This window comes from Rhincodon typus, chromosome 41 (genome assembly GCF_021869965.1).
Source record: "Rhincodon typus isolate 14 chromosome 41, sRhiTyp1.1, whole genome shotgun sequence".
Lineage (NCBI taxonomy): Eukaryota > Metazoa > Chordata > Chondrichthyes > Orectolobiformes > Rhincodontidae > Rhincodon > Rhincodon typus.
Window position 1 is genome coordinate 10,811,328 of NC_063372.1, and position 21,585 is coordinate 10,832,912.

At 40.4% G+C, this 21,585-nt stretch overlaps 1 protein-coding gene across 1 annotated transcript in view; it reads left to right on the plus strand.

The window, feature by feature from the left end:
* Positions 1–12,524, plus strand: part of tspan31 (tetraspanin 31) — a 20,132-nt gene extending 7,608 nt beyond the window's left edge. The window contains exons 4-6 of the mRNA XM_048618797.1: positions 5,607–5,747; positions 6,775–6,882; positions 9,560–12,524. Of these exons, the coding sequence (XP_048474754.1) occupies positions 5,607–5,747; positions 6,775–6,882; positions 9,560–9,634 (324 nt within the window). The 3' untranslated portion in view covers positions 9,635–12,524. The remainder of the gene's footprint in view (positions 1–5,606; positions 5,748–6,774; positions 6,883–9,559) is intronic.
* Positions 12,525–21,585: the final 9,061 nt, after the last annotated feature.

Below are 21,585 nucleotides of genomic sequence, written 5' to 3' on the forward strand. Positions count from 1 at the left end.
ATGTGTGGGTTTCAACTACTCAAAAATATTACTGGTGTGTAAGTCAACCTTTTTTTTTTTGCCAAAACATTTGGACTAAAAGTTAACTTTTTTTCCACCAGCATATACAGTAAGTTTGTTATTTGAAAATCAAACTATGCTGTGCAGGCAGGCTTCATGGTTTAGAATCACTAATAAGTATGATTGTCCACCTAGGAAATTCTGCGTCACTGGTCAAGTAGGTCCTTGCCTGGCTGACGAGCCCAAACCTAGAACTGCTTCTCTGACCACACTGTTGGCAGGTGTTTCCAGAAGTTTGAATTAGTCCTTGGCCTTGAGATCACTGGCATTCCTTTCTCCGGTTCATTTTCAGTACTACTTGCTGATGGGTGTTCTCAAAGAATTGTGTCTCTTTGTACAGGAGGTTCCTTCAAGTTGATTTCTGAACACATTGACGTCTGTGTTGCATTTCCTTTTGAGGGAAGCCTTCAGGGAGTCTTTGAAATGCTTCCTTTGTCTTCCTCTTGTTTGAGTGCCTTCCTTGAGTTGGGGGGAAAGATTGGCTTTGGTAGTCATAACTTGGGCATCCTAAGAACATGGCCAGCCCAGTGGAGTTGGTTTCAGATGATCATGGCTAGTGCTATTAGCTCCTTCGAGGACACTAATGTTAGTAAGCCTATCCTCCCAGCTGACGCAGAGAACCTGTCTCAAACAGCATTGATGGTACTTCTCAAATTCTTGAGTGGCATCTATACATAGTCCCAAGTTTTGGAGCCGCGTAGACGAGTTGGAAGAGGCTGCTTATACACAAAGATCATGGTATCAGCTCGAATGTCAGTCATCGAAGACTCTCATCCTTGGGTGTCGAAATGCAGTGCCTCACAGACTGGATGCAGTGTTGGACCTCCATATCAATGTCAGCCTTAGATGAGAGGTGGCTCTCCAGGTAGGGGAAATTTTTCCATTGATTGTAATGGAAGGCACGGACCAGAATTTGCCCTGGGATGTGTTGGCGAGGGATTTGATTCTTGAGGTTCAGGCTGAGACCAATTCTTCACTATGCTTCCACAAAAGTATTAAGTGAGGCTTTAAGATTCTCTTCCAAGAGAGTAGCCACGACATTGTCATTCGCCTATTGACGTTCCACAAACAAGGTCAGAGTTGTTTTCTTCTCAGATTTCAACGGTTGAGGTTGAGACGTTTTCTCTCCATCCTGTACAACATTCCCCAGTTGAGTCCAAAGCTTTCGTGTGTTCGATGAAGGCAATGTAGCATGGTTGATGTTGTTCCTGGAGTTACTGAGCAGTGAAAATCATGTCCGTAGTTCCATGGTTTGGTCAGAAGCCACACTGCCTAGCAGGAAGGATTTGATGAGCGACTGGGAGAAGGTTCCTAGCGAGGGGAATAGAGAGATTCCTCGGTAGTTCCCACAGTCTACTTTGTGTCCTTTTTTGAGGATGGTGTTGACGACAGCATCCCTGGGATTAGCAGGGATTTTGTCTTTGGCCAAGATTTTCAGGAGCAATTGATGGAGTTGACGGGTAGGCTTTGCTCATCAAGTTTGAAAATCTCTGGATTCCCAACTATTCCTATGACTTTTCCATTATTTGTGCCTCTGATAGAGGCTTCGATTTCTGCCACACTAGGTGGGAGTCCAAGATCATCGTTGGGGAGTTGGGAGACTTCCTCAAATATGTCCTGATCTTGGTTTAGAAGTTCTTTGAAATGTTCTCTCCTTCAGAGGCTGATGTTTTCTCCCTTGCAAAAGGATTATGTCCTTGATCTGCACTGGTTTGAGGCCAAGGGTGTTGGGTTTGTATATTGTCTTGGTGGCACTGACGAAACCCCTGGTGTCATGCTTGTCAGCAATGAGTTGCAGCTCCTTCGCTTTCTCCAACCGTCATTTGGTTCTTGATTCCCCTAGCTGTTCTTTGTAATTCCACTTTGGCTGTGTTTTGAGTTCTTCTCTTTTTGCCTCGCTGGTGATGTCATTTTGCCAGGCCCTGAAAGCTTTCCTCTCCTTGTTGATGAGGCCTTCGATGATGTGGTCATTCTCGTTGAACCAGTTTGTATTTCCTGGTCTTGTAGCCAAGGGTTTTGTCACATGAGATGATCGCTGTCTTCAGCTCTTTCCAGATTTTCTCCACTCCATTAAAATGAACTCTTTGGAGATTTTGGTAAAAACCTTGTTGGAAATTCACAAGTCTGCTTGGCTGTTGAAGCTGCTCAATATTGAACTTTTTTCTAAACTGTTTCTTCATCTTCAGCTGCTTCTGGTGGCATTTGACGGACAGTGACGAGCAGATGCTCTGGTAGTCTGTCCAGCAGTCGTCTGCATTGATCATCACTTTAATAATGAGTTCTTTTTTAGTCTCCGGATTGAACGATGACGTATTTGATCATGTAGCAGTGCTTTGATCGTGGATATTTCCAGCAAGTCTTGAACTTGCCTTTTTTGGTAGAACAGCGTGTTAATGATGACCAGCTGGTGTCCTGCACATTTGATGAGCAGGAAAATCCCATTGGAGTTGCAATTCCCGACTCCTTCCTTTCTGGTTCCTTTTCAGAGTTGGGAGTTCTTTCCAACCTGGCATTGAAGACCACCCAAGGAGGGACAGTTTTTTTTATCTTTGGGAATGTTGGCGAGGTATGGTGTCCAAGGTAGAGTAGAAGCCTCCTTTGGACTCGCCTATGGCATCAAGGGTTTGGGCAGAGGAATTTGCGACCATTGAATGCTGGCTCTTGGCATGTTGTAGATGAAGATTCATGAGGTGATTATTGATGCCAACAGGGAGATCAGAGACTTGATTGAGTTTGTTCTTGATGACTAATCCAATTCCATGTGTCCTGGGTTGATCCTTGGGTTTACCTCTCCAGAAGAAGGTGTAATCACCACCTCCTTCCGTCAGCTGCCCTTTGCCTGCTGTTCATGTCTCTTGCAGGCTTGCAATATCAATGTTGAAGTGTCTGAGTTCACGGGCAACCAGGGCAGTTCTTTTGTTGCAGGCGATTTTTGTCCATCCGTCCGTCCGTGAGCGTTCATACATTCCTGGTTCCAAGACGGAGTGCGACTCCAGGTAGACCCCTTTTGTAGGGCATCTTTTTAAAATGAGAATGCTGTTGCACATCAGCCTCCACACCGGTCCTTGACATGTAGATCCAGTTCTAGTGGCAAAGAAATCTGTAAGACTGGATTTCCCTGGTTGATACAGTCTTCATCTGCTCTCGTAGCCATTGATATCACACAAATATCTTCTGCCTGAATGGCCATTGAGGACTTGTTTTGAATTATGCTTTGTCTGGTCCCTGTCCTTTGACCTTACCGTCATGGGGGGGCCTGCAAGGAATTGAGAACCCCCTGATGGCATCACTGTTGGATTCAACTGAACACTCGGATCTTTCCTCTACAGCAAGATGGCAATTCACAGAAGAGACCCAGGCTTATTTTGTTATAAATCGCTAAAATTGTCACATTGCTAACAAATATTAAATATTTAATTTATCTTTCGAGGCGTTCACAGAAATAAAGATCAATCCATTTGAGGCTATAAGAGATGGTGTCAGCTAGTTTTATCATTGCTTTAATGTAATCACAACAAATCCCATTTTGTGTTGCCAATTATTTCTTTTGCTTTGCCAGGTTTAAAATTCTCTAGTCTGCCGCTGTCTTCGAGTGTTTTTTTTTTTAATTTATGCGATCCTTCATTTATTAAGAACTTCTTCAAAAAAAAATTGCCCTCTTTATGATCTGTGCAAAAAGATGATAAGAGTAGTCCTAAAAGATTCCCTGTAGGAATAGGGGTATTTGCCGATTAGACATGTTGAATAGATTTCACTCCTTTTTGAATGTGACCAGACTACACTTGTCTATGTCACTGTTTTCCATATGTGTGGAAAACATTAGGGGAGGTGATGGCCTAGTGGTACTATCGCTGGACTGTTAATGCAGAGATCCAGATAACGTTCTGGGGATCCAGGTTCAAATCCCGCCATAGCAGATGGTGAAATTTGAATTCAATAAATATCTGGAATTAGGAATCTAATGATGACAGTGAATCCATTGTCGATTGTCGGAAAAACCCATCTGGTTCACTAATGTCCTTTAGGGAATGAAACTGCCATCCTTACCCCGATCTGGCCTACATGTGACTCCAGACCCACAGCAATGTGGTTGACTCTTAACTGCCCTCTGGGCAATTAGGGATGGGCAATAAATGCTGCCTAGCCAGCGATGCCCTCATCCCGTGAATGAATAAAGATTAAAGGACTTGCTTTTTTTTAAAAAAAAAAAGCCAAGAGCTGTGGTGAGATTGAAAAGCTGATCAAAGTTGGAACTCCCCACTTTTTTAAAGTGGGAAATGAGTAGAGCAATCCTTTAACTGTTACTGAAGACAGCATCCTCTGTGCACAGTGCATGTTAAGCAGCTTATCTTTAATCTGTCAGACTGGAGTTGGAATCTAACCCGGACAGATGGGGATCATGGCTTTCTTTCTTTTTTACAAAATGTTACGAATAGAAGAAAGGGTGTGTGTGCCAGTCTCCCTTTTGGACATGAGTGGATTATTTTTAAAGCAGGGTGACTTTATATATAGTTTGTTTTTCATGGTGTTGATTAACGTTGGAATGCTTGCCAGAACACTCGAAGAATTCAGTCCTTCATTCATGCATTGGAACCTCTTAAAGGTCGCCTGATTGCTAAGATATTAGGCCAAGATCCATCTGTGGCAGGGACAGGGGATGCCACAAAGGGAATGGTGGCATAGTGGTACTGTCACTTGACTCGTGACCCAGAGGCCCAGACCAGTGCTGTAGGGACATGGGTTTAAATCTGACCATGTCAGCTAGTGGAATTAAATTTAAACTTTTTATTAATTCATAAATCTGGAATTTAAAGCTTGTCTCAGTAATGGAGCTATGAAACTAGCTTTGATTGTCATTAAAAATCCATCTGGTCCACTTCCCTTTTTAGGGAAGGAAGTCTACTGTCTCACATGGTCTGGCCTCCATGTGACTCCAGACCCAGAATGTGATTAACTCAGACTCTTAATGGTCTTCTGAAATAGCGTAGCAAATCACTTGATTCAAGGGCAGTTAGGGATGGACTGCAAATGCAGGCCTTTGCAATGATACCCAATTCCCATGCAAAAAAAAATGAAAACAAAATTTAGCATGTCTCAGCAGTGTCATTCTTAGTCCTGCATTGGTGTGCAAACCTAGATTAATGGGCTCAGATCCCCACATTGGGATCTAGCGATTAAAGCACTTTATCTTGCTTTGCCCTCCTGATCTTCCAATCAGAAATGGAACTCAAAATTAAATAGTGGTTACAGCGATATTCAAATTAGGCAAATAGTCAAAACCACACATGCCAGAGCAGGCTAAAGCGGCTGAATTGCATCCTACTGCGCCTAGTTCTTGTGCTACCTGAAATGAACTTCTAATGCCCCTTCAGCTTTTTCATAGAAGAACTCCATCACCACTCCACTTTGATCTTGAACCAAAGTCCATTGACAATCCACATCACCCACTTGGAATGCTGTTGTATTTAGGGCCATGTGGTAAACTTTTAAAAGTGACTTATCAGAAGTCAGTATGTTGTGTGACATTGATTTTTGTTTTTGTTTAGGAACATCTGCTAAAGTTGACCTGGAACAGAATGTCAAATGCAACCAGACAAGATCTAGAACACCAACTGAATTGCTGTGGATTTATGAATGATACAGAGAATACTGCCACCTATTTGACTGATCATTTATTGTGTAAAGAAGTGAGTAATATTTCTTGTTGGATTATTGGTGGTGTTCAATATCATGCTGTCAGCAAAGTGAGAGTTCCCTTGACAACATTGAAGGGAATATTCAGTTCTAGGCTTCGTATATGCTTGCCCTTAGAATTTCCTGGAAATTCATGTTAATGCACCCCCATCAATCTGTTTGTTCTTGGAAATATGATATTGGGTTCTGTCTTGGATTTGTGAAAGTGGCTGTGTAGAAACAAATGGTTATCTATTACAGTTCGGCAATGTGTACAGGTTTGAATTAACTTTCACTCACTCTGATAGTGCTGTAGAGGAGAGAGATGGGAGTGGGAGTGTGTGATGTTTAGAAAGGAGACAGGATCCTTGGAACTATTCCTGGTGGCAAAATGGATTTGTGACGCACATTTCCAGTCGGTGGGACAAACATAGGTATTAAATTTCCCTACAATAGCTGTTCCCCTTTAGTTGAAGGGTCAGTAACAAGGGAGCTTAATCTTAAGGTGAAAGGCAGGAGGTTTAGAGGGGATTTGAGGAAAATACTTTCACCCAAAGGGTGATGGGAATCTGGAATGCACAGGCTTGGAGGGTAGGTGAGATGGGAAACCTTAAACCTTTAAAAATTATGTAAATAAACATTTGAAACATCATAACTTTCCAGCATTCGGCCCATAGCCTTGGAATGTGGGATTAGTTGTTTTTTTGTGTTGGTGAGGACTCAATGGGCCAAAGGGTCTCTTCTGTACTCCGTGATTCTATGATCTAAGATTAAATCTCCCCAAAGTTAGACGCGGCTTTTCTGTGTAACTTTCTACCCTAATGTTGTTCAATGAGACTGTTGCATACCAATTAGAATTCAAGCAGAAGGTTAATTTTTGAAAGAAAACCCTTGTAGTTTCTGTACTGAACAAATGTAACATTCCAAAAATAATTATAATTCCTGCATAGATGTTTTATTGAAGAGCGTCTGTGTGACCTATCTTGTCTGGTGAAAGTGTTTCAAATTTTTCCTTTAAATGCTGTCTTCATTTTTTGACAGGACTGCAAACCAACTGGTTGTAAAACTTGTGGGAATGTCATGCTGACACATTCTGGTCAGGCTCTAAGGATTCTGGGTGGAGTGGGGCTTTTCTTCAGCTTCACTGAGGTGAGGTTTGTTCTGTTGTAAAGTAACATTGATTTTGCGTCTTCTGAAATGTCTTGTGGAAGTATAATTTTCTTTTTAAAAGAAAAGGTTTTTTTTTCAATTCCACTGAACCATTGCAGTTCTTTGTGAAATCCTAAAGCTCACAGGTGCTACATAGAGCTGCCAATTGTCCTGCCTTGGACCATTTTAATTTTTCTTTTAGTAGGTTTCTTTACACGGGTATTTCTGAAATATAGATGAGACTCAGATAATCTAGTTCTTTGACATTTTCCATTTGTTTTATGATGTGGGGATATCAATAAAGATTTTTAATGAATAAATCCTCCTTGCATATCAGCATCATTAGCATAATGCAAAGTCTCTAAGTTTTGTCATTGGTCATATGGCCAAACCCAGGGTCGGACATGGGGAGGCAATGCCCTAGTGGTATTATACCTGGGTCTCTGGATTAACAGTCCAGTGAATGTTCTGGGGACCCTCGTTTGAATCCAACGATGGCAGGTTGTCAAATTGGAATTCAGTAAATATCTGGAGTTAAGAATCATATGATAATTGTCAACTGTTGTAAAACTCCCATCTGGTTCACTAATGTCCTTTACTGAAACCCTAATCCTGTGAATGTATTTTTTTATTCAATCAGTATACAAAACTATAGCAGCAATCCTGGCTAATTATTAGGGTGGTGACTGATAGAAGAGAGATTGGAATGGCAAGGGCTGAGTGGTGTGCCGAACCCAAGTGATAACAGCAGCCTGAAAGTAAATAGCACCAGTAGGAGATCAGTGTCTGACCCAGACCTAGGAACAAGTCGGTGTTAAGCGCGTTGTTACGATCTCCGATCAGATCACCAAATGGTCTCGTTATGGACCAATAATCTTAAATTTTGACAAAAGGTGAGACCCAGTGGACTTGCTAAGAGAATAAAGCCACAAGATTCCACAGTTTAGAACAAACAATAATACTACACAAGTTGGAACAGTAGTATGAGAAATTATTACATGTACGACTTCTTTCTAAACACCCAGAATTAATGTGATAAACATGGATAATATACTGCAATCACACCCTAAAGCACACATCAAATACCAGATACAATCATGACTGTTCCCACAGAATTCTCAGCAATTCCTCCCCAGATATTAATGATACTGTGGGTCATCAAATCTCATGAAATTTCATGCAATTACAATTCTTCACTTTTGCTGATCCTGTCTTGCAATTCCCTCTTGAGCTGTTCCATCATTGACTGCCTCAACAGTCGCTCCTGTTCTGATTGATCACTTTTTTTCCTGGGTTTATGCCCCCGAACTCTGAAACTGCACTCCAGCACTCATTCATGAGCATAACTCCAGCTCTTCACCAACAACTAACTTTACAGAGTCAGATACATCCCTCGTGAAATAACTCCACCCAGGCCGGTATCCCGTCACCAAGATACCCTTTATTTATGTGTGGAGAGTCCTTGACACTGGTCCAGCTCCCTCAGAGTAAACAGGATGTCTGACACTCATGTTCTCATCAGTCAGCCAGCATTCTCTGATTTGGGGCTGTTAATCTGATTCAGTCAGGGAACTCCTATTAAGAGGTCCACCTGGCTGACTTCATTACAATCACTACACCTGAGATTTTCCTGAAGCTCCAATCTTGCTCCGTCCTATGAAGCAAATACTGCTGACCATTTTCAAGCTCCCACTTTCAGCTTAATTGAAGTATTCGTGCTTGCAGGCTTCTTCCAAGCTTTCCTCCAACACAGAATTGGTGACTTTACCATTATGACTCTTGGCTACTTTCTGATTCCTAGATCTTCCTGAACTATCCAACTACTCTTGCCTTCCTGCAGTATAGGTAAAAGTCAGCACTCCTAAAATGGAGTGAATGGACCTGTCTGTCTCTTTCTCTGACTAACTATGCCCTTGGAACTGCTTTTCAGTGACCCTGAACTTTCCTGAGTAACCTATTGAAACTTTGCAATAGGCCCCACCCCTATCACAAGACGGAATTGAATGTTGCCACTGCACAACTCTTTGACTTGCAGGGGAACAGAGAGTTCTTAGTCTTGCTGTTTTCACAGTATGCTGGCTTTCAGCACAAAGGAGGATTCCTCACAATGGGAAATGGAGTTCCAAATGTCAACCTAACCATGAACAAAGCTGTGTGAAATTTACATTGAGAGAAGTCTTGCAATGCCCACAGGCCCTCAAAGTAAAACACTTACCAATTTAATATCCTCAGTAAATTGACTGCAATTTCAAAAATAAATTTATGGTTTAGCCACAACTTTTAATCCTTAGTCGTTACCAATGAGGTGTGGCTGGAAGGTCAGTTTCTCCGTGGAGAACCATTAATGATCAAAGCAGCCCTTTGAAATTTGCAAAAAAAAAAACAACCTGGATTATAAATGCTCTAATAACTTCTAATTTCAAGCTGTGGGTGATTGTTTGGTATTTAAAGTTTGATATGATCTGAACCTATTAATCAGTTTACTGCCAAATATTTGCTGTTGGATGTCTATTGTTCTTTGGGAATGCTTTCTCCAATATTACCTTCTGACATCAAATATTCAATACATTAGTTATGTTTTGATTTAAATGTAATGTGCCAGTGAGAGCAAGAATGAAAGGTAGCTGGAAGAAAATATCAGTATACTGATTCTCCTTCTTTGTTCCCCCACCCCCAGATCCTTGGAGTTTGGCTAGCTATGCGTTTTAGGAATCAGAAAGACCCTCGAGCAAACCCTAGTGCCTTTTTGTAGAACTTTCACCTTTCTCTGCACTGTCATGACCGTTGTATTCTCTAGCTGCTAGTCAAAAAATCTTTCCCCAGGGATTATTTTCATCAAAGCTCATACATATGGAAGACAGAAGAGGATTGTCTGCTTACCTTCACTAATGCATGATGGGATGGAGCAAGCTAGCCAGACTCTCTGAATTATCATGATGCCACAGCTGATGAGATTCAATGACATCTGGGTTGTACTAACTGAATGCTTCATCCTTGATGTGAAGTCCCTGGTTGTGTGACTATGTTTGAGTGTAAGAACCAGAACTTGAAAAATGTGCAAACTGTTGAAATAATTTTTAAAAATTTAGTCCAGAACATGCTGTTTGTTTATGATGTAGTTAGATATGTCGGGGTAATAATGCATCATTACAGCTACTATTAATGTTCATCCAAATTTTAGACTTGTTAATGGGGGGGGATGCAAATTGAGGACAGGAGAGAAACTCCCTTTTAAATAAATGTTTTAATTGATCACGCCTTTTTAACGTACAGTAATTTTACAAGGAACCCTTGTCACACATTATCAGAGTTCAAACTTGACAGTTTTAATTTGCAATACAGGATTGAGTTGGAGGAGTTGTACTGATTTCAAATTTTCAATGAACGTCCAGCTTCAGTACTGCTGCAACTTTGGTAGTGAACATATTTGCTGAGGTCCTGCTTGTAGTTACACAAGTCCCATGTCTTAGCTTCTGCTTTGGTGTGCAGCCAAAGTTTCCATTTTACTCGTGCATTCTAGTTAATGGCGAGGGGCGTGATTGACAGTCTGGTAGTTGCACTGTTCTTCCAACTTCCTGTGGGACAGCTGTAGATTTGTAGCTCCACCCTATCTGGCAATTGTAATTCAACAGAATGTCTTTGAAGTAAAGGGAGGGAGAGACAATATATGTGAAGAGTTAACTCTTTTTTTTTTTGCCTAAGACCTGGTTCAAACTACCTGTCATAAAGACTCAAGTCCATATTACAATTGTCTGGCTTTGGTGTTTAAAATAGTTATGCCAATACCACTGTAATGTGATGTACCATTATACTTCCAGCCTTCTGTTGTTCTTCCTAATTGTTTAAGGGAGCAGTCTAAAGTTGTATTAGAGCCATGTCTGATTTTGTATATCCTGGATTACAGTGCTGAAAGTCGAGGCCACACTGCTGCTTTTCCTATAGTGTAGACCTATGTTCCGTACCAAATTAGAATTCAAGGGGATGGAGGACTGTCTTTTCTCGTGCTATGAACAAAATGCAGCATCAGTATTATAAAGATTCTACATTGTACTTTAACTGAGCTAATGTGACCATCTAATCCCAAATCCTGGTTGGGAAATGTCTGCTGCCTTCACTTTTTAAATGATGTGCCATCAATCTGTGTGGACAGTATCGACACTCAACTAGAGAAATGCAATTGCCAAACTTAACATTCTAAATCCCTTCAATTAACATAGGTAAGCTTTAATTCTATTATTTTTAAACTAAAAATCTAGAGACCTTGGTGAATGTTTTCAATTTTCCTTTTCACTGAGGCAACTAAAGTGACTACAAGGTGGATTCTCACAAGGATCTAAGGTTTGAAATAATGTGGTGATGATGATGATGATGATGATGGATATGCAGTATACATTGGTACATGCTGTTTAGAAATTACCTAATTGGCCTCTTACCAAGTTATTTAACATTCTTTGTTTAATTTTATGGAAGAAAATGTTTAGTTATGAATTTAGTAATCATTACAGTAATGTAACTGAACTAGTAATCCTGAAGCTTGGGCTAATAATCGCACCATGGTAGTCGTAGAGAATCTGAATTTCTTTTTCACTTTAAAAGACCTCCAGTAAAAGTGAACGTGGAGGTATCAGACTGAATTTTTTAAAAAATGGTTCACTGATATCATAAGGATGGAAACCTACGTTCCTTGATCAGGCCTCTAATTCTTTAATCTTGGCTGTGGCTAAGCTAGACACTTGGTGCTACATGCAGCAGTTTAAGAAGGCAGGCCACCATTACCCAATGCACCTGGAGGTGGGCAATAAATCACTTAAATTTTTAAAAATTAAGCCAAACTTGCAATAATTATTTAATCCTTCATTTAGGATGTTGTGTACCAATTGCATGAAATGTTCTGTATCTTCATGGGTATTCTGTACTGTTTTAGTCATGAAATTATACATTAAATTCTTCGAACAGTTCACTGTCGTCAGAATATTTTCTGATACTAAGAGTTTCATCCTCTGACTATTCATTATACATTGCTAAGTTAATATATGTATTTTTAAGATTGAAATGTTTCTAGCCAAAAGTGAAACTAAGGAAAGAGGTGTTAGCTTGAGACTCAAATGTACACTAACATGGGACCCAAGAATACACCTGCCCCATTCATAGAGCTGGACTGTTTCTTTCTTTAGTGGTTTTCCATTTTTACGTTGAGTTTTAGCAATGTGTTTGTGATTCAGGCAAATTTTGCTCCTGGCTCTTTGTCTTGCCCAATATCATGATTTTACAGTTCTGTGTACTGACTTTAATTGAATGCACTCAGTATCTATGGCAGGGGCATATAGCCATGGAGAGAATCCATAAAGGGCATGAAAGAGATGAAGTTTTAATTCAATAAAAAGTAGCCTAATGGTGACCATGTAACTACTGTTGACTGTTGTAAAAACCCATCTAGTTCACTATTGTTGTTTTTGGGGAAGAAAATCTGCCATCTGTACTGGGCTTGGCTGACGTGTGACTCCAGACCCACAGCAATGTGACTGACTCTTAACTGCCATCTGGGCAATAAATGTTGGACTAACCAATTACATGTGCATCACAAGAAAGAATTATTTTTAAAAAAAAAAAAAAAAAAAATCAGGGGATCATTTATGTCGGCAGTGAGCTGGCACGATGCAGGCTGCAGTAAAGTGGATTTGGAAAGTTTAAGCCAACTTGAAGTTTAGTGGTCTCCAGTTACTAGACCCAGCATGTGCAAGGCTGGAGGGCCTAAAATAGGAACATGTGAACCTTGCTATGTCCACTGGATTCTGGCCCACTGCTTCTGGGAGTGTGGGCAGGATCAAGTGTGTACTGCACGTTGGTGATTGAAATCTCTTTGTAATGGAACTCTTCTGGAATTGTCCTGTGTTTTTAGGATGATAATACCAAATATTTTGATTTAGATATACTTAATTGTTTGCAAAATTTGTAATGGTACCAACAACCCGAATCAGTCTTTCTGAAGTACGCACAACTCTTGTATTCTAAATAATGGTAAACTAAAGCCCTTTAGGGAAACTCTTGAGCAGATTCTAATCAATGAAAGACCTGTTTTTTTTTATTCCAGCATAATCTGGATTTTACAGGTTCACAAGAGGTAAATGACGATGTTTTATTGTATAGAATGAAGTGGAAAAATATTTCTGCAATAAATGCTTTAATTCACTAACAATATTTTTCTTGTCAATCTGTTGTAGCAACTAGCATTATCACAATGTGGGACAATAAAAGTACAAATCCAAGTTCCACTATTCAGAGTTCTTTATCCTACTTGTGTCATTGTGAGGTGTAAAGCAAAACCTGGGATCTTCCCAAGGGAAAAGAGAATGTCTGAAGGATTCCCAGCAAGAAGGAAAACATGATTAGATAATGGCTCAATTAAACTTTGAGGAGCAAGTTCAGGGAAGCTTGCTGTTAAAATAGAAAACCAGGTCAATACTAAGAAATACACATTTTAACAAGATTATCTGCCAAACACTTTTTTTTTTAAATTGGTGTATATGATTGGACTTTGGAGATGCTCCAGTATCATGTTAAAACTATGGGGGGTGACATTCAGCCCTATTTTGTTACAAAGTGATGCTAATAGTTTTTTTTTCTTGTAATGAAAATGGATTGGTAGACTTTGCATTCTATGGTACATGGGCAGGAAGTGAGTGCTCATTAGTCAGTCTCCACATCTGTAAAGAGGAAATTGCAAAACCACATTTATACCAAAAATGTTCAGGTGAGCAAGAAAGCCCATGTTCAGTGTGAACAAAGGCTGTATAAGCTAACTTCACTCCAGAAACAGACAATTGGCATCCAGAAATGTAAAAGTATGCAGCTTTGCCATGTTTCTTTTTCTCTTCTCCCACCCCTTCCCCTACAACACATGCATGCATGTGAACAGCTTAATAAGTTACAAAATATTTAACTGCAACTCCATCAATCCAAAAACTTGAAAGGTAATGCTGTGGGGGGAAAAAAAGTTACTATTTTTCTCTCCATTTTATTTACATGGTCTTATTTTGAAGAAATTCAATCAATCTAATGAAAGCCTGTACTATATTTAGTGTATATGTCCACACTGTGCCAGTGTTGAGGGGTTAAACACATTGGTAACCATGTTAATGTTATATATGTCAATTCCCAATTAGGTTACTGTTCTTCACCTAGAGCATATTTTTCCCAGTGCAAGTAGAGCAGTCAGTCTTGCACTTTAAGAGCAAGCAACTTCATCACAGCATTTTACAGACTTCTGCATTCAACATTTAGTTATATTTCAGGCATAACTTTTTTTTTTGTACTGTTTCAGAGCAGCTGCTATAGATTCTGCTTTTTTTGAGTGCACCTTCTACTGGACCCAGCTTGTTTCTTTACTTGGCCTGATCACATTTCCTTTTTACCTTTCACCATTATCACTATCTCCTGCCTTCCATGCTAACACAGACCATGTATATTTCAGGTGCTTAACAGGTACAGAATGCATTCCAACACGTGCCACCAATGCCGTAGGTCTGACTGATCAGAAGTGGCTGGATACAATGAGAATAGTTGTTTTAAAAGTCTACATTTACAATACTAAAAGCGTAATAGACAAGATCTTAGCTGGTTGAATATCAGACTGCAAAATGGCAGCTCTTGATGTCAAAATGATGAGATTTGAATATGCTAAAGTGCATGTTTTTCTTTTTGCCAGGTAGGGTACTTCATAGGAGGCCTTATGCCACCAGGGTAGCATCCCTGTCTCTGAAGAAGCTCCCAGATTCAAGTTCCATTCAAGGGCTTAAAAGCCAAGGAACGTATACTCTTAACTTCACTAAACCGGTTGATTATTGATGTGCAAATTCTTCCAACAAATGCAAATAGTAAGCAGTAAGAATAGGAGAGATGCCGGACGTTGAAAGTTGGATCATCTACCTCACTAGCTATAGCTCCAACGTACATGTGAAAAGTCTATGTGGCCCCAGTAAATCTGACTCCTTGAATATTGTCATCCAATCACAAGTGCTATATAAATACAAGTAGTTTTTATAGTCCCACTCTCAGCACAATTGCCATATGCAAGAAGAGGAAAAGGCAAGGCTAAAAGAAAAGAGTGGGAGAAACAAAAAAGCAGTCACCCTAGCAAGAAAGTCTAAAGTACTACTTTTCCCCCCCCTCTTTTCGGCTGAACAGCAACATTTGGGACTGATGGTTAGTCAGAGGCTACTCTGGGCTGACCAGCTGAGGTACTTGGAAGCACTAGAAGGGGTAGTCACGATCAATAGCTTTAAATATGATCGGATGGTAAGCAAACAAGCCAAGTACCAGAATAGAACAATGACTGGCTCATTCTGTAACTATTTAGTGGCACTAGGCATTCAGAACTGTTATTTGGAAACCGGTTCGTTCATGTTCCTGAGTTACTATTAAAACTGTGGGGGGAAAATATAAATGATGTACTCCTTGCAAGGAAATGGAGGGCAAGACAAACCTCAAAGTGAGTGGCTGAGGGCAGTTAAGAACCAACATTACTGTGGATCTACAGTCACATACACCATACCAGGAAATATTTGTTTGGCATCTAAATTCAGCTAATCCCAAAAGTTGTCACTGATTGCACAACTCTAAACTAACATCAATTTTTTTTATATGCTTTTCTATAATATACACTGAATAGTAAAATAATGAATGCCATCTCTCTACTTATTGATTACTTGTTGTTTTGGATGATTATCTAGCTTGCATTACAAAATCAAGTTTTTCGTTTTACAACATCACCCATGTGCAGTAAACTTTTGTATTGGACACAAGCACATCTGTCTTCCAACTTTTTTGGAGATGAAGAGTCCTTGCTGGCATATTGTGTATCGTTCTGGATGTCACATTATAAGAAAGATGCAAATACATTGGAATGTGCACAGAAGTGGTTTACAAGAATGGTTTCAGGCTACGAGGATAGATTGAAGAAATTGCAGCTGTTTTCTTTGGAGAGGAGGCAGCTGAGTTTGAACAGGCTGTTATAAAACAAAACTGCAGCTGGAGATCTGAAACGAACAAAAACAGAAATTCCTGGAGAAAGGGAGAGGAATATGTCTCCACTGGTGGCATCCCTGGAGATAGTGAAAATGACGATTAATGATCTTTTGGATGTGGATGCTGGTGAGGTGGTAAGCAAGTGAGAACCATGGAGAACCTTTGCTGTTGTGGGAGGGAAGAGATGGGGTAAGGGCTGAAGTGGAGGAGCTGGGTCGGAGACAGCCGAGGGCTCCATCGACCAGTGGTGGGGAAATCACTGGTTGAGGAAAAACATGTCAGAGACCTCCTTGTAAAAGCTGGAATAATCAGTACAGATGCGAAGGAGATAGCAAAACTGGGAGAATGGAATGGAAGAGTTTTTCCAGCAATTTGTTTTTTTGTTTCCAGCATCCACAGTTTTTGTTTGAGGTTTTATTTTGAAGCTTTGCTTCTCCTGGCTTACTACTAACAATCCCTTGATCTACCGATCCTTTGTTCCTCTCCCTCTGGGCTCCTTCACCACCTATCTACTTGCCCCTTTTCCCTCCCAATCCCTCCATCATCAGCATATGCTTTTCTGAGCTACTTTCAATTCTGGAGGAGGTTCACTGGATGCAAGATGTTAACTGTTTTCTCTCCATAGCTGCTGCTAGACCTCCAGTTTCCCCCAGTAATTTCTCTTTTTGTTTGAGGGAGAAACTGTTCCCCTTGTGAAAGGAAGAAACAAGAACGAGAGTCATTCGGGTCAGTGATTTGCAAAAAGGAGCAAAGGAGGAAACAGAATTATTCCTCCAACCTCCAACACCCCGCGCCCCAGCTGAGTGTGTTAGGGTATGGAATGTATTGCCTGGAAGTATGAATCATGTAAGTTCAACTGAGGCAATCAAAAGGGGTGATTATCTACATAGAAATAATGTGCTAAGATATAGGGAGAAAGGAAGTCATTGGCACAAGGTAATAACATTCATCTGAAAAGTTGATGACAGCACAAGAGGCCCAATAGCCGTCTCCTGCTCTATAACACTGCTATAGGACCCACTGGCAATAGACACAATGGTGCCTTGCTTAAGTACAAACACAGGGCAGCATCTTAAACTTAGAGCCTAGATATTCATGTGTGACATCAAATGCTTCCTAATCTAAAAGAGGAGTGGAAACGTGTCCCCCTGAAAGCTCAAGGGTGAGTGAAAAGACAATATAAAACACCAACATGGAAGGCCACTAGATTTTTTTTTGAAAGCATGGTCTTACATATGAGGCGTTAAACAGAGACTTAAAATGCTCTCAAAATGTAATTGACATGAAACAATAACTGTTTCTCACACCACTGATAGCATGGGACCTGCCAAGTGTTTTCTGTTTGCATATCTGGGGCTCATTTTACAGATTAACACAGGTGCTGCATTTTGGAAAGGGAAATCAGGGCTGGATGTATACACTGAATGGTAAGGTCCGAGGGAGTGTGGCTGAACAGGGACCTTGGACTGCAGGTTCGTAGCCCCTTAAAAGAGTCGCAGGTGAATAGGATAGTGAAGAAGGCATTTGGTATGCTTGCCTTTATTGGTTTAGCGGATTGAGTACAGGAGGTGGAAGGTCATATTGCAGCTGTACAGTGGTTAGGCCACTTTTGGAATACTGCATTCAATTCTGGTCTCCCTGCTATAGGAAGGATGTTGTGAAACTTGTAAATCTTTTCTGAACCCTTTCAAGGATGGTGCCAGGGTTGGAGCTATAGGGAGAGGCTGAATAGGCTGGGGCTATTTTCCCTGGAGCGTTGGAGGCTGAGGGGTGACCTTATAGAGGCTTATAAAATCGTGAGGGTCATGGATAGGGTGAAAAGCCAAAAGATCTTTTCCCTAAGGTAAGGGAGTCCAAAAATTTAAAAGGGACCTGTGGGGCAACGTTTTCACACAGAGCTTGGTATGTATGTGGAACAAGCTGCCACAGGAAGTGGAGGGAGCTGGTACAATTACAACATATAAAAAGCATCTGGATGGGTTAGTAGGATCTGGGCCAAATGCTGGCAAATGGGACTAGATTAATTTAGGATATCTGGTCACCATAGATGAGTTGGACTAATGGGTCTGTTTCCATGCCATACACCTCTATGACTATTAAAGAGTGAGGCATTGTTTCCTCCATGTATCAAAGCTATCGAAGGATCCATTCAGCTTTGTGTTGTACATAAAGGCAATTTACAAATATACTCCCATGTTATTTCAATACCACTAAAAGAAGACAGACATTCACCAATCAAATCATTGCATAAGGAGGGACCATATTCCCACATAATTAGGTCATACTTAAGATGGAGGCCAACTTGTATTTTCATTTACTAGCAGGCTTAAAATCAACAAGTACCCACACCCCTAATCGAAAGCTGGTATTCAAAAGTAGGCTACCACCTTGTAATTAGGATTTAGCCCAAGGAAAGGCCAGGCAGGGTGGGGGGGGGGGAAGAAAGGGATACAGGCAGACTTCAAGCAAGCAAGTCTGACGATTGTACCATTATAAAATCAAATAGGGAAGCCTTAACCCATATTCTATTGCCATTACCATTTACTGCTCGGTTACAGATTAACAGCACTCCTTGCAAGTCTTTTGTAGCTTTATAGACCAAGATTATAAAAATGTTTTCACGGATCACAAGTATGCAGACTGTTATGTCAAATGAAACAGCATCAAAAGAATCCAACTGATGATGCGGTCCAATCCCTTTAATTTGCTGTTGACTGTGAATATTAACTTTAGAAAGCATTCTGAGGCCCTCTAGGGTCAGATGACAATTACTGCACCATCTGTTTCAACACTGGACTTCATAACAATCAGACTGGAGCAATTTATATACCCATATTTTGACATGATCCTTTACAGCATTCAGCCAGACTTCAGCATCACATAACTGGGAGGGGAAAGAGCGAGACCTTTGAACAAAATGCTTTCTATCTGGTCCTTCACAGATGGAAATAACATCATGATGTGGAGGTGCCAGTGTTGGACTGGGGCAGACAAAGTCAAAAATCACATGACAACAGGTTATAGTCCAACAGGTTTATTTGAAGACACAAGATTTTGGAGTCTCTCCTCCAGGTGTCAGTGAGAGGGGTGGTATTAGACACAAAATTTAAGCAAAAAGGTCCTGGAACTGATGCAGTGTTGAACGAACCTAAGATGGCTGTTAAGTGACATTAGTAATATATGATAGCATACAAACGCTGCATATAATCAGACACCAAAACTTAACCAACATGACTAGTTGATTCATTGCCTCAACCCAAGAGAGTAGCATCTAATCATGGATCCAAATGATATTGGGCCAAAAAGGACAGAAGTGAGTCTGAAGTAGTGGACTTTTTAAAAAAATTGCAGCTGAAATTTGCACACACCACTTTCTCAGTTTAAAGAACTTGCTAGTAACAGCGTAGTAATCCATTTCAGAATTATGGTATATTTTTGCCCAGAGGAGCATTTGGACTCTGTTAAAAAGGCAGGTTATAATATTTAATCCCATTGACACCATTTGGGAAATGCCAAAATGAAATACTCTGCCAGAGGCTTTCTGCAAATCATTCTCCTCGTCCCTCATTCTCTTCTTTTTTCCTCTCCTTGTGCAATTCAGCAAGCATATAAATGAAAGTCACAGGCTTCAGGTAGGGACACTGGCAAATGGGAGCTGCTTAATGAAGACTAAGCAGACAATTTTGAACCTTTGGTGTGGTATAATAAAGACAAAGTTTTGCATTACCTCAAATGATTCATACAGTTCAGCACCTGATGCACGTGTTTAGCTGCAAGACATCTTCAGCGGTCAGGTGAACATTTAGAGGTAGTGGTCCACAAGCCTGTTGTTCCAGTTATTTGGTTTTATCTCCAGCACCACCTTATTTTTAATTCTTTGTGGTTATCTCTCTGCCTCAAACTAAATCAGATTACATCATCCCTTCACTTGTTATTCAAGCTGTTGATGCTTTACTCACACCATCTGACACTCTTGATCACCTACAGAGATCGATCATTCAGCCTGTCAGTACTCCACTCACACCATTTGTATGATCTTATGAATTTTATAAGGTCATAAATCTTAAATTCTAGCCAAGGTGCTCTCTTCCTTTCACCTGAAAAAGGTGCAGTGCTCCGAAAGCTTGCGATCTCAAATAAACGAGTGTTGTGACTTTTGACCTCAGCCACCCCAGTCCAACACCAGCACCTCCACCAAACGACACCGAAGTTTTGCCATCAGCCATTAGGCAGCCTTGTAGAAAAATCAGCAAGCAGGATGTAAAAAAAAAAAAACAACACACAACAAACTGGGAACAAAAACAGGAAGACAAGACGAATACATGAATGGAAAGATGATGCAGGCAAGCTTCAACTATTATAAAAAAGACAAGACAGGCCAAAGTGAACACAGGCCGGGAAATAACAGGGAACCAGGAAGTGAAAAAATACTTCGCATCAGTCTTCACAGTAGAAGATACTAATACTATTAAAAGATGACTATATAAACCAAAAGTTCAAAAAAGGTAGTGAGGAAATAAATACAAAAGTTACCAGACAGAAAATACGATGGAAATTAATGAGGCTAAAAAGAAAGGATTATCTCATGGGATGAATCAAACATATTAAAAGAATAGCTACAGAGGTTGTGGATACTAATATCCAAGAGTTGTTAAATAATAAGGAAAGTTCCAGAGGATCAGTAAACAAAAAAGGGAAGATGAAAAAGAACAGGTATCTACAGACCAGTTAATATTTTCCTAATAACAGACATTTAAGCTAAGTCTGTGATAAAGGATTTAATAGCAGAGCTTTTAGAAATACATAATATGATGTAGCGTAGTTTCACACAGGAGAAACCATGCCTGACAAGTTTACTAGAATTTATGGAAGAATTAACAAGCAGGGTAGATAAAAGGGGAAAGCAATGGATGCAATATATTTGATGTAGAGAATGATTGTCTTTTAGTTAGCCAGAGTTGGAATAAGGAGGGCATCTTCAGGATGGCAACCTGTAACTAGAGTGACACAAGAATCAGTGCTTGGGCCATAATTATTTACAATAGACATTATTGACTTGGATGAGGAGAACGAACATACTGGTCATCACATTTGTGGGCGACACAAAATAAGTGCAAAATGCAAGCAATGAAGATGACAGTGTCCACAGAGGGATATAGACAAGTCAAAACAGAGTGGGCAACGAATGTGGTTATGCAGTTGACAGTTTTGATCCCAGGCATAGAGGGACTGTCTTATGGAGAAGAGAATGAATAAGTTAGAACTGTACTCATTGGAATTTACAAGGAGGCATGACTATTGAAACAAGCAAGATTCTTAGGAGCCTTACAGGATAGATGTGGAGGGGTTGTTTCCCCTTGTGGGAGAATCTAGGGCCACAGAACATCTTAGATGAAAGGGTTAAGACAGATGAGGAATTTCTTGAGGTTAGTGAATCTGCGGCATTCTTTACTGGAGAGGGTTGTTGAGGCTGGGTCACTCGAGGCGGAGATAGACAAAGTTTCAAATCAGGAAGGGAATCAGGGTTATGGGGTAAATGGCAGGAAAGAGCAGAATGGGGTGGAGGTGGGATGATCAGATCAGGCATTGCTGGAGGACTGGAGAATTGAAACATTAGGTGTGGCTTTGAAAAAAGGGGAAAAAAAAATTGTATGGATAAACCCAGATTAACTCAAGTGG